This window comes from Pteronotus mesoamericanus, unplaced genomic scaffold, assembly GCF_021234165.1.
Source record: "Pteronotus mesoamericanus isolate MK-2021 breed Mesoamerican mustached bat unplaced genomic scaffold, CSHL_Meso_final contig_2, whole genome shotgun sequence".
Classification (NCBI taxonomy): domain Eukaryota; kingdom Metazoa; phylum Chordata; class Mammalia; order Chiroptera; family Mormoopidae; genus Pteronotus; species Pteronotus mesoamericanus.
In genome coordinates, this window is record NW_026555084.1 from 14,856,128 (window position 1) to 14,868,265 (window position 12,138).

The 12,138-nt window shown below is 57.6% G+C and overlaps 1 protein-coding gene across 1 annotated transcript in view; it reads right to left on the reverse strand.

Moving 5' to 3' along the window:
• Positions 1-12,138, reverse strand: part of SYNPO (synaptopodin) — a 30,383-nt gene that overhangs the window by 3,736 nt on the left and 14,509 nt on the right. The window contains exon 2 of the mRNA XM_054568173.1: positions 3,827-6,180. Within this exon, the coding sequence (XP_054424148.1) occupies positions 3,827-5,848 (2,022 nt within the window). The 5' untranslated portion in view covers positions 5,849-6,180. The remainder of the gene's footprint in view (positions 1-3,826; positions 6,181-12,138) is intronic.

The following is a 12,138-nucleotide window of genomic DNA, read 5'->3' on the forward strand; positions in this document are numbered from 1 at the left end:
TTACTGCTTAAAGGATACGTCACACTTAAACAGTTTGAACTGGTACAAAGAGTGCAGGGAGTGGGGATCCATGCCTAGCATGTATCTGCTAAACCATCCAACGGTTCATCCAATCAGATTCCAGCAAGAAAGCAGTCCACTCAGCCTTTAGTCCAATCCAAATTCACCACCAGTCAAACTAACCAGTCCTTTCAGGGCCTCCCACCCAATCAAAATGTAGAACCATTCGTAACATCCGTTCTCTAATCCAGTCTGTAGTTAGCCACAGCCAAGCCATTCAGCCTCTCATCCAGTCAGAATCTAATTTCTCCCAATCAAAAGGAAGCCATAGGCAGAGTATATGCTTTCTCCAAGGTAGCAGCTGCCCGATGAGTACAGACTGGGAATTTGAGCCCATTAACCTGAAGAGAAATGTTGTACAGGAGTTTTTCACATGATGGTAATGCTGGAGTGACCCAAGACCCCAATCATCAAGTAGGAAAGTTCAAGCTTGGTATGGGATCCACCCCTTTACCCCACCAAGGTCAGAGTTGTATATATGTGAGCCAGAGACACCAGGAGCTGCTCTGTCTGTGTGACATCCCAGGAAGCTTGTGATCAGCACAGCTGAAGGAAGTAGGGCCAAGAGTTCGTGATCAAAGCCCATCAACATGCATTGAGGCCGAGCAACCTGGGCTTTTCAGCCAGAAAAGTAGGCTGAGGCAGGGGGTGCTGTGTTAACTGTCTGAAATCTCTAAGGGTTGGTTGTCTCTGCCTTTGGTGGCCACAAGGGAAAGGCTAGGGCCAGCAGGTGGAAGGAGCAACAGGACTGACTGCTCCAACCTGGATTGGAATGTTATGGGCCGTGGTGAGCGGCTCCTCATCATTTGGAGGCGGGCCAGAGCCTGACCTCATCGGAACTGCTATGGCTGGATATTGACTCTGTGTGTGTGGGGGGTGGAGGGGAGGGGGGTCAGGGGGAGGGTGCACAGTACAAAAAGGCGGTGGGAAATCAGAGCTGTTCATTTTCTGGCAAAGATCTCAATGTACCAGGGTACACGAAAACTCCTTTGAAATACACATGGGTGAAAATTTAGAAAGTTCACCCACTGCACCCAGCTCCAGCCTCAAAGCAGGGCACACGTGTGGGGCGAAGGCATGAAGAGAGCAGAGTCAGACAGGAACTGGTAGAGACCAGACAGAGCTAGCTCCCAGGCTGCCTTCTGTAGTCCTTTCATTGCATGGAAGGGGGAACTGAGGCCTACAGGTGGGAAGGGGTTGTCTAAGGTCACACAAGGAGTCAGGTGCAGATCTGGAACTAGAATCTAGTTCTGACTCTTGCTGGCAGTTTGTTCCTCTCCACCTGGGGCAGGAACTCAGTGTTTTCTGGAGGCAGTCGGTGACGAATGCGGGAAATGGCTAGATTTAGGTAGCAGGGACAGGATGAGGGGACCTCAGGGAACCTGAGAGTGTGTGTTCTGGCTAACGACATTTAAACCCCACCTTTAAAGAATTCAACAAACCTGAACTGTAAGAGGTTGTGGCCCTGTTCTACGGCCTTTTTGGCCAAACTCTGAAGGAAGGAGAAAGGAGAAGAATGTGTTTTCCACAGGATTCTGGTTTCCAGGGAAGAGAGAGGGCACCTCACTTCCAAGCCAGCACACACGTCTGCCCCCATGAGGGATCCAGACACACAGCAGATGCACGCAGTACGGGAGACACCCCATGCGTCCACACACAGTGACTGAGCCGTCCCGCCCCCTTCCCAGGCCAGAATCAGGGAGGAGGGAGACAGCCGTGACCACCAGCCAGTGAGCGCGGAAGAAAGAAAGAAGCAAGGCAGGTTTGAGGCAGAGTATATTGAGAACAGGAGAGAAAACAAAGTTGGGGGAAGAGCTCGGCCAGCCTGGCCGCAGGCGCTGCAGGATGGAAGGTGGGCTCTTCCACACTGGCCCTCAGGAGTTGAAGAGAACAGGGGTCTAGGGGAAGGGGCTTCACTCTGTCCTGGGAAGGGGCTGGCATGAAGTTGCTGAGCTCACTCATGACTCCTTCCTACAAGCCCCCGCATTCTGGGCAGAATGAACTCACTGGGAAGGCACCCCGTGTTCCCATGGAGATGAGCCCAGGGCTCAGGAAAACTGCAGGCTCAGCCCAGCACGGGCACCGCCTCCACCACCCCTTTCCCCACTGGGGAGCCCAGAAATAGGGCTGGGAAAGAGAAAGTGGGTGGTGCTCAGGCCCCAGCCTTGGGAAGCTTCCATCTGAATTCTGCCTCTTGCGTCTGGATTCTCTCAACCCCCACGAAGCCTGGTTTTGGGGGGCTGTAACACACCAGAGCTGTCACAGGTGGTGAGCTCGCAGACTACCTGGCTCAACACCCTCACTGCACTATGAATGGGGAAACTAAGACCCAAAGAGATACATGGGATCAACTGCTTACTTCCCAGCCTCTTCCTCAAAACCTGAAGGTCTCCTCTGGCCCATCTCACTGAGCAGCTGTGCTCCGGCCCCAGTCCTTGCCACACTCCCTGTCTCCAGGCAACCCTGCCCCTGCACCATCCCAGCCGAGGCCTCTGCTCCCCTGGCTCCTCCGACCACACCCTCCCCAGACCCCCCTTGCAGACGGCTAATCTCCATCCGTCCTACAGCAAGTGCCCCTGTCCTTTCCCCTCTCTTCCCGGGGGACTGCCATCACGTACAAGGCCTTCTCCAAAAGCACCAGCCTCTCCTCTCAATCCTCCCGCATAGTCACAGCCCACAGGACCCCCATCGTATAAGTGAGAAAACAGGCCCAGAAAGGGGAAGTGACTTGGCCAAAGTCACACAGCAAATAAGAGGCGGAGACGGGACTAGAACCCTCCCCCACTGCCTCTCCCCCTTCCACTGTGCCCAGGTGGCTGCTTTCCGTTGGCAGATCTTGGTTGAAGAGAAAATAGCCAACCGACGCATGACCAGGGGCCGGTCTCCTCGCTGCACACCCACGCCTGCACATCCCTCTACGCGGCTCTCCGTCTCTCAGGGACCCCCCGGGGCCTCCCCCAACCCAGAACAGCAAGGGCAAGCCTGGTGGGACCGGGGCAGAGGTCTGGGCGAACTAACTGCTTTAGCTGTCCCTAAAGCGGAGCCAGGTATTTGGAGAAGGCATGGGGGCAGCTGAGCAGAAGGGCAGGAAGAAAAGCATCAGACAGCAGGGGCGGGCTAAGTCTTCATCCAGCAGAAGAGAGCGTGGAGGCCGAGGCAAAGCTTTCTGAAGCAGCGCAGAGGAAACGGCGTCCAGAAGGCAGAGGTGGAAGAGACAGACCCGTGGAGGCGAGAATCCAGCGACAGGCAGAAAGGTGCCGGGAGCTCGGGCCCCACGAGGGTGGCCCCACTGGGGCCGCAGAGGAGTCAGCCCCTTGGCTGGCTGTTCCGCAGGCACAGGCAGGTTCTGTTTGCTCCAGAAGCCCCTGTTGGTGCCCCCTTCTAGGCCATTCCCCAGCAAGACGCTGGCACCCCATTAGCTCACAAAGGCCAGAGGAAGCCCCCAGCCTTGGTCAGGCCTGCCTCGGACGTTCTCTCTCCAGGACCCTCCTCCCCGCCAGCAGCAGACTTCATATCCCTCTGACATGGAGTCCAACCACCCGCACGGCAGGGGACGGCATCTGCAACTCAGGGGAGGTGACTTGCCCAACGTCACAAAGCTAGCTGGTAGCAGCATCAGCCCTCGAGCCCTGCATACTCCTGACTCTCAGCCCGGGGCCACTTCCTGCCACATCTGCTTTCCATCCTGCCCTCAGAGAGGGGGCCTTGGCACGCAGTGGGACCCCTGCGGGGTCTGTTACTTGAAGCAGAAGGAAGGCTTCCACACCTGAGCCTCGATCCCGACATTCCGGGTGGAGAAGGAGGGCCTGGGCGCCTGCTTGGCTCGGGGAGACCAGGCCCTGGAGGGAGACACGGGGGAGATGTCGCTGCTGTAGGTAGGGCTCACGGCAGTGGGCTGGAGGCCGTCCTGGCCAGGGGCTGTGTAGAGGCCTGGCGAGGAGCGGGAGGGCCGAGGCAGGGCGGGTGACCGAGAGAGGGTCGCCTTGGGCAGGCTGGGCGCCAGGTCCAGGGAGCTTGGCTTGGCCGGCGAGGCGGCTCTTGGCGAGGCCTTGGTAGGTTCCTTGATGGGAGAGAGGACAAAGAGGGAGGGCCGCAGCTGGTAGGGCGGCTGCGACTGCTTGGTGGGCTCCGGGCGCAGGACCCCGTTCTCAGGCAGGTAGCCATGATAGAGGGAGGCAGGTGGGGTCCGAGCTGGACTTCGGGATGCCACTCGGAGACTGCCTGAGGAGTACTTCCAGGATGAAGGCAGGGACATCGTGGGTGAAGGGCAGCGGGCCAGTTCGGTGTGGCCCGAAGACTCGATGACATACTTCTCCATGCGGGACTGGCGGCGGGCATAGAGCTCAGCCCCTTTCCCGGAGGCCTCAGACAGGTTCTGGTTGGGTTTGGGCTTTGGCTTGGCCTGGATGCGTGGGGACTTGAGACATGAGGCCCACTCGGGAAGGACGTTCTCGGCCCCGGTGGGGCTGTCCCTGTCCCTGGGTGCTGGCTCCTGCTGGAAGTTCGAGGCCTCGGCCCCCAACGCGAAGGGCTCCTCCTCCCCGCCAGCCTCCCCCTGGTCCCTCTGCCTCCGCTTCTCGTCAGCCGTCTGTACCAGGTCCAGCAGGTCTGGATTCGGAGTCACCTTGGGCTTCTCCACAAAGGTGAACATGGACTTCCGGCTGCCCCTTCGGGCCATAGACTCCTCCAAAATTCCTGTCTTGCTGGTGGGAGCCCCCTGGCCCTTCAGATGGGAAGGCTTGGGGTCGGAGCTGGGGTACAGGGCAGAGTAAGAGGGGGGAGACCTAACACGGGAAGCCAGGGGAGCCGTGGACAAGGTCTCAGCATAAGTGGGGGGCGGGGTGAAGTTCCCGAAGGGGCGTCTCTCCAGGGCAGGGCTTCGCTGTGCCATGGGCCTCCTCTCCACCATGGGGCTGTGAGACGTTACATGTCTCTGTGGCCGAGGACTCCTGTCGGCCATGCTGGAGGACTGGGGAGCTGGGGCCTTCCCCCCGAGATGTCGTCTCTCTACCATGGGGCTCTGCTCCATCTGGCTGGCGCTCCCTGCTGCCTGGATCCCAAAGGGCCTGGCCGTCCTGTTGACCACAGAGGGGGGCTTGGCCAGCGTGAAGTGGACCTCGCTGTACAGCTTGGTGGGTGTGGTGGCAGCTGCCCGCCCAGGCGTCTCTTGTTCTGCTGACACCGCAGGGGCGCTGGGCTGGACATCGATGAGCAGGGAGCTGGACATCAAATCCGGGGCGGGGGGCCCGGAGCTGGACATGGGAGCGGCTTCCCTGGGGAAGGTGCTGGTGGCGGTAGCTGGAGCTGATACCTTATCGATGAGGAGTGTGCTGGATCTCACCTCTGTGGCCAGCTCCGGGGGCTGCCCGCCCGCGCACGGGGCACTGGCTTTAGCATCTGGCCCTGTGCCATTCGGTGGGAGTTGTGCCTCAGAAGAATTCTGTTGGATGCTAGAAAGCGGCCGGCCCTGAGGGGTGACAGTGGCCGGTGGGTTCTGATTGACATCTGGGGCTGGCAGGCTGTGGTTGCTGTTAGAAGCTGGTGTGATGAGTGTGGCACTGGGTGAGGCAAGGTTCTGGTTGGCATCGACGGCTGGGCTGTGGACCTCAGCTGGGGGCGGAGTTGGTGGGCTCTTCTGGGTTTCTCGGTTCTGGGACAGGTGGAGCCCGTTGGCCGTCAGCAGGGCTGCGTTCTCCTTTAAATAAACCACCAGTGGTACCTCTTCCTCCTCACTGGCCACCTTCTCCAGGTGCCGCAGCAAGCTGGCTTCCTCTGAGCACCCCTCCATGCTGTGACCAGGGACCCCTACGTCAAGGCTCTGGTCGTTGGGGTTCCTTGGGGGGCCTGGCTCGGGGAGTGAGGTGGGATTCAGGCTAAGCTCTGGGGCATGGCCTGTGGGGCTGGCAGGGGGCACTCTGAGGGACTCCTGGCTGGGCTTCTGTCCCCTCCGGCCGTGGCTCTCCAAGGTGAACTCGTTCACCCTCTGCCGGCGCCTGTTGAAGAGCTGGACGCCTCGTGAGTTGGAGCTGGGTGGGGTGGTCAGCTGAGCTGCGATCTGCTGGCTCCGCGCCTTGGCCTCTTTCAGATCCTTCTCAGTGAGGCTGGTGCTCCGGCCCAATGCTGCAGGGGGGACAGAGGCGAGGTTAGCAGTGGGGATGCCGTGTCGCAGCAGTACCCAGACAGACAGATGGTCACCCATGACCCTCCTACAGATGATCTTTTCCTCCCGTGTTTGATCTTTGCTCAACTGCTTCCTAGAGTCCCCTCTCTTCATAAAGATCCCTGGCCCAGCCATCGCGGCCCAACCCAAATGCCAACACCTGGGTAAAACCTTCCCTGATTACTGTCTCAGGATTAACTGGCCCCTCATTTGCTGCCATAGCACTTTACCAAACTGAGGGAGAACACCTCACCCTAGTAGTCCAGGACCCACTACGTCCCCAGCTCAGCTACCTTCTCCTCTCTTACTAGGCTCTGCCCTGCTGGCTCTCTTTCTGTCTCATGAAAGGCCCAAGTTTGCTCCTGCCCCGGGGCCTTTGCACATGCTGTTCCCGCTGCTTAGAACGATCTTTCCCAGGTAGCATTCCAGGTTGCTTCCTTCTTGCTATTTAGAACTTGCTTGAATGTCACCTTTCTGGAAGGGCCTTCCTCTGTCATCCGCCCTCCCCTTTCCTATCCCATCTCTTTGTTTCATTTCCTTCATAACACTCAACACAATTCAGAATTATCTTCTTCACCTGTTTCCCTGTTTGCCGTCTGTCCCCCCGCAGCCTTGAACATAAGCTCTAAGAGGGCAATGACCTTGCTCGATGTGTTCGGCGCTCTCACCCTGGCCCCCGGAAGAGAGCCTGGCATCAAGGGGGCACTTGGCGAGCATGACCATGCGTATGCGTGAACCCCCAGGGCGTTTTCTAGGTGCCTTTCCTAGGACACTTGACACCTTCAAATGCAGAGTATAGTCTTTTGATAACATGAACACTAACACTTCTCTTTTAAGAATAGGCAATGCAGTCACATGATCTAAAAAAATTAAAAACATAAAAAAGTATATGGTGTTCAAAGACAAAAAAAATTGCGGTGAAAATGTCCCTCCACCTCGGAGCAGCCACACCACCCATCACGTCACAACTGTCACTAGTTTCCTCTACGTCCTTGCAGAGTTTCTTCCCACTTTTATGTAAACGCCCATTTTAAAATTCTCATACTTTAATATCATCAAAGTAATAAACTGGGCTAATTTCAGTAGCAACTATACTAGAACATTGCACTATTTCATTTCATCCTCACAAGAACACTAGGAGACAAGCATTACTCGCCCCTGTTTTACAGAAGCAGAAAATAAGGTCCAGAGACTTGCGAATAACTCACCCAAAGTCACCCTGCAAAGGGTGGCAAAGCTGGGTCAGAACCAGTTCTCTCTGGGTCCACAGCCCATACTTGTTTGAAAAGGTCCACTTGGGATGTAAGGGAAACACAGTCAGTAGGGCTTGGGGTTCAGTCTGGGGCTGGAGGCAGGGGCCTGAGGTCAGGGAGCAGGCTGGGGTCGGACCCCTATTCTTCAGTAAGTTCACTGCGGCGCACAGCCGGTGCTCAGTTTATGCTATCGGACCGTAACCGCACCAATGCGTGCATGAGTCCATGGACTGGCAGACAGGTGGATGGGCTGGGCTGTGGTCAGGGCTGGCCGCTCACTCCGTGGCCGAGAAAATCCCTCCCCCACCCCTGCTCCCACTGCGGGAAGCTAATTAGTGCTAGAGGAACCTGACCTTGCCCTTCCTCCTCCCTTCCCCTCATTAGCACTGGCCGTGACATGCCGAGTGAGCGTCCAGGGACAGTTTTCTAGGCATCCTGCCAGGGAGGCTTGGAATTCATAGACTGTCTGAGCTAGAAAGGCCCTTATAGAGGAGGGATTTCACCCCCCCCCCCATTTTACTGATGGAGAAACTGAGGTTCAGAGCGTGGTGCAGGGCAGAGCTCCCACCAGGGTCAGCATGGAGGCCACGCAGAGCAGAAAGGCTGCAGGCGGCAGTTTCTCTGGGACCGGGCCCAGCGGCCCCAGGCTGTCTGTCCCTCAACTTCCTTCTTCCCTCGTCCCATCAGACCTGCCCCCTCAACACCCGTGCCCACCTGTCCGGCACAGTGAGAGCACACAGCCTATCCCATGTGCTCCTGGCACCTGCTCCCTCCTGGTAGGGCTCCTCCCCTGCCTGGGTCACCCCACCAATAAAAGGTGGCCGTTTGGGGGCTTGGCCAGGCTACTCCTGGGGGCGGATTAGGAGGGCCTTGAGCAGGCATTAGTGCCCCAAATTACAGAACCTCAGCGACTCAGAGATGGCTGTCACCGGGTCCAGTTCCTGCATCCCTAAAACGATGCCTTTGAGGATTCAAGCCTTTGTTTACATACTCAGTGGGCAGGGAGCTCACTACCCTGAAGAGGGGGCCTTCCACTAATGAAGAGTCCTCGGCCATAAAGCTGTTCCTTACACTAACCTCTGCCCCCAGATGCCACCCAGAGAAAGAGCTTCCTCTTTCCAACCTGACCGCCCTGCGGACATTCCCGGACGCAAAGCACATCCCCAATGTGGCAGGGTCAGGAGTTACATCCCCAGTCCCACCCATGGTTCTTAGGGCACAAGCGCAGCCCTCGCAGCTGACACTGGCGGGGCTTTTCTGTGCACCTAGCCATGTGCTTTCCACGCGCTGGCTCGTTTAATTCCCACGGCAACCCTGTGAAGCACAAACTATTAGAGTCCGCTCTTTAGTGATGAGAAAACCAAGGTTCAGAGAGGCGAAGTCAGCTGCCCAAGGCCACAGAGCCAGAAGGCAGTGGACCTGGCTCACCCCTGGCTCCGTGTGACTCCAGAGGGCACCGAACTTTCTGGCTAGCGAGTTCCCACAGTGCAAGGCTCGTAATCCAGAACTCTGAACGACCCTGCACTTTTATGGGTTTTATTTGCCCCTCACTACTCTGCTTCAATCCTATTCCCACGCTGGTTCTAAAGGCCAGGGGTTTAGAAATTCTCAAATGGCAGAGCGTGTCGGCCCTTGGAGATAAGCTGGCGGGGGCCTGGGAGGCCCAGAGAGCGAAAGGGTTGCAGAAAGGGTGGCGGGCCAGGGCCTGGTAGCTAGACTGGGAGCCTCCCCCGCGCCGCCGCTCTGGGACAGCAGGAACGTGACCGAAGAGGCCGGGAGGTGAGAGCCTGCCTCTGAGGAAGCTCTGCCCTCTACCCCAGCCTGCAGTGACTCCATGGAAAAGGAATTCAGCAGGAGGCTTGAAGCCGACCCAGCTAGCAACCTAGCTGGTTTTTGCCACCCTGCATGAACAAAGCTGAAGGAATGGGGCTGGGTCAACTGTGGGCACCCCGGAGTCCTGCAATGCAGGGCACCAGGGGAGACGGTTCCACCCAAAAGTCCTCAGGCTAGGGAACTGCCACCCCTGGCAACGCCCCAGCCAGTGGGTCCAAGATTGTGCTCTGTGGTGTCAGAAAGGCAGGAGGTGGTCAAGGGCTACAGGGGACGGGCACCTTGCTGAGCCTTCAACCTGGCTGGCTACAGCCTGCACCTGTGCAAGCCACAGCACCTCCTCCCTCGTCTCTGAATCTCTGCAGGGCCAGGCTGGGCTGCTGGCCCTTGAAGGACCCAGCCTGGACAACGGACCAGGGGCTCTGAAGACAGGCCTTCAGGAGAGGAGGGGGTGAGGGCAGGTGCGAGGAAGAGCTGCCCAAGGCGAGGCGAGAGGCAGGAGACCAGGGTCCGCCAGGGTTCAATCCCTAAGTGGGGGAGGGGGACAGAAAGCCCTGAGAAAGAGGTCACAATGGCTGCGGTCATTACCAAGCCCTCGCTACAGCCCAGGTGTGCTGTGCAACACACTTAATACTCATCTTTTTCAATCCTTGCAAAAATCCCCAGAGATAGATAGTAAGTACTGTTACTCCTCTCAGAAATTGGAGCTCAGAGAGACCTGCCCAGGATCATAAAACTTGCAGGTGGCAGAGCTGGGATTCAAAACTCACAGTCTGACTGCTCAGTCTCATTTCTTAACCACTCTGCCTTCCAGACCCCAGCTCTGGAGGGAGGGGCACCGACGGAGGATCCAGTGCTCTCGGACGGTGGTCTGCAGAGCCCTCTGCTTCCTTGTCTTGTGATCAGTGGCCAGCAGCGTCCTCTCCCCTGCACATTTGGCTGCCTGGAACCACTCATGCTTTCTCTCCCTTCTTCCTGACAAACTCATTCGTACTAAGGCAGAAATGACTGCTAGGATGTAAAAGACTAGTGAAGTGGGGAAAACATGAGCTGGGAGTCAGGAGACCTGAGCTCGCGCTGTGTTCAGGGAGAGATACACCCTTCCTCCCACCCCATCTGCTCTGCAGGCAGCGGCCTGCTCTGCCCACCATCAGGCCTGTCTGGACGAAGGCTCCAAAGGAGGAAGGTGGGGCAAGCAGGGGAAGGGAGACCAGAGCAGAAGGTCAGGACAGGGAGAGAATTCAAGGAAATGTTTCTTTACATGGCTGCCGTCAATGGGAGTATCCAGGCCCAGGGGGGTGGGGAGGACGGGGAGCCAGAGGTAGGAATAGAGACTGGCTGGAGGCAGACCCCTCTGGCCACTTGGGAGTCTTGGCAACGGGACAGGTAAACAGGCTGGGTAAACTGCCCCCCTGGTGGGGTCAGGAAGAAACCAATGGCTGGCCACTGCACAACCTCTGGCTCAGCTGGGGGCAGGAAGATGAACTTGGCCTGAGTAATGGTCTGGCTACCTTGCCAGCCCCTGTCCCATGTCCTCCCGGCTGAAAGGAGGAAATGACACAGCCTCCGTTCTCTGGAGAGTTCTCCGTCCGTGCCAAAGTCCTGGTGAGTGCAACCTGACTGAGTCCCGGCAGACTGCCAGACCTCCTCTCAGGAGGAGAGTAATTCAGACTAAGGTGGGAAGGGCTGCCAGAACATGAGCCATGCATAGGAACAAGAGTGGGGAGCCCCAGACCCAGCTCCAGCCTTGCCCCTAACAAGGCCAACAGATGTCACCATAGGCATCTCCCTGGATGCCCAGAGGGGAACTGAGACCAGGGAGGGATGCTACAGGCCCTAAGCCACACCCCCCAAGTCACAAAGGCACCTCTGAGCGCTCATCTTACTCACTCTGGCTGGGGCTTCCCTGCAGCCCAGTTTCCCCTTGGGTGCTGAGCCGGCCTCGGTTCTCAAAGCCTCTGGGAGAGGCAGCCAATCACCTCACTGACAAAAAGGAAAATCCCACATCGACAGCAACGCTGAGGAGCTGGATATGACTTCTCTCCTCCACAGATGACTCAGCCCAGCTCTTTATCAGCAGAACTGATTTTGCAACAGCCTTTTAAATGGCCTCTCCGCCCCCAGTCTCTTCCCCCGCCAATCTACCCGCCCCACTCGGCCAGATTCATCCTCGTGCCTTTTTCCTGCTTCCCCAGGACGTGGAGGATCAAGCGGCAAGCCCTCATGGTGGCATTCAGAACCCCTGACGTCAGGGCCGCCCGAGAACTTGCTGGCTACCCTGTTCCCAGTGCACTCGGCAACGGCCAGAGGGAGTCCAACGGCTTGTGGCTCCCACGCCTGCGCTGTGAGCTCCTGCCTCTGCTGTGGCGTTTGCACAGACACCTCCCCTGGAACCCATCTCTGTCTCACATCCTTCTACATGCCCCAGCCTTCCCAGCCAACTCAAATGCCACCAATCCTCCAAAAGCCTCCCCGACACCAATGTTTTATCTGCAATGTTCAATTACCTCATTACTTTGCACATTATTCATTTTACTGAGAGCGATGCTTCAGGCTGTGCTCACCGCAAGCCAGGCCCTTATAGCAATCCTTGAGGTCAGCAGGCCCCTCCTCTCTGTGGCAGAGAAGAAATGGCTCAGAGGGGTGAAGTGACTTGCTTAAGGTAGCACAGCTAGTCAGAGGCAGGGCTGGGATTCAAACCTAGGGTGGCCCAGGGTCAAGTCCAGTGCCCATCCTGTGGGCCAGGCTGCCGCCTCCCAATGTCTTGCTCTGCAGCAATATGGGACTGACTCTAATTTTCCCCCAGGAAGCTGGGGGTGGGGGCTGCCAGTGCAT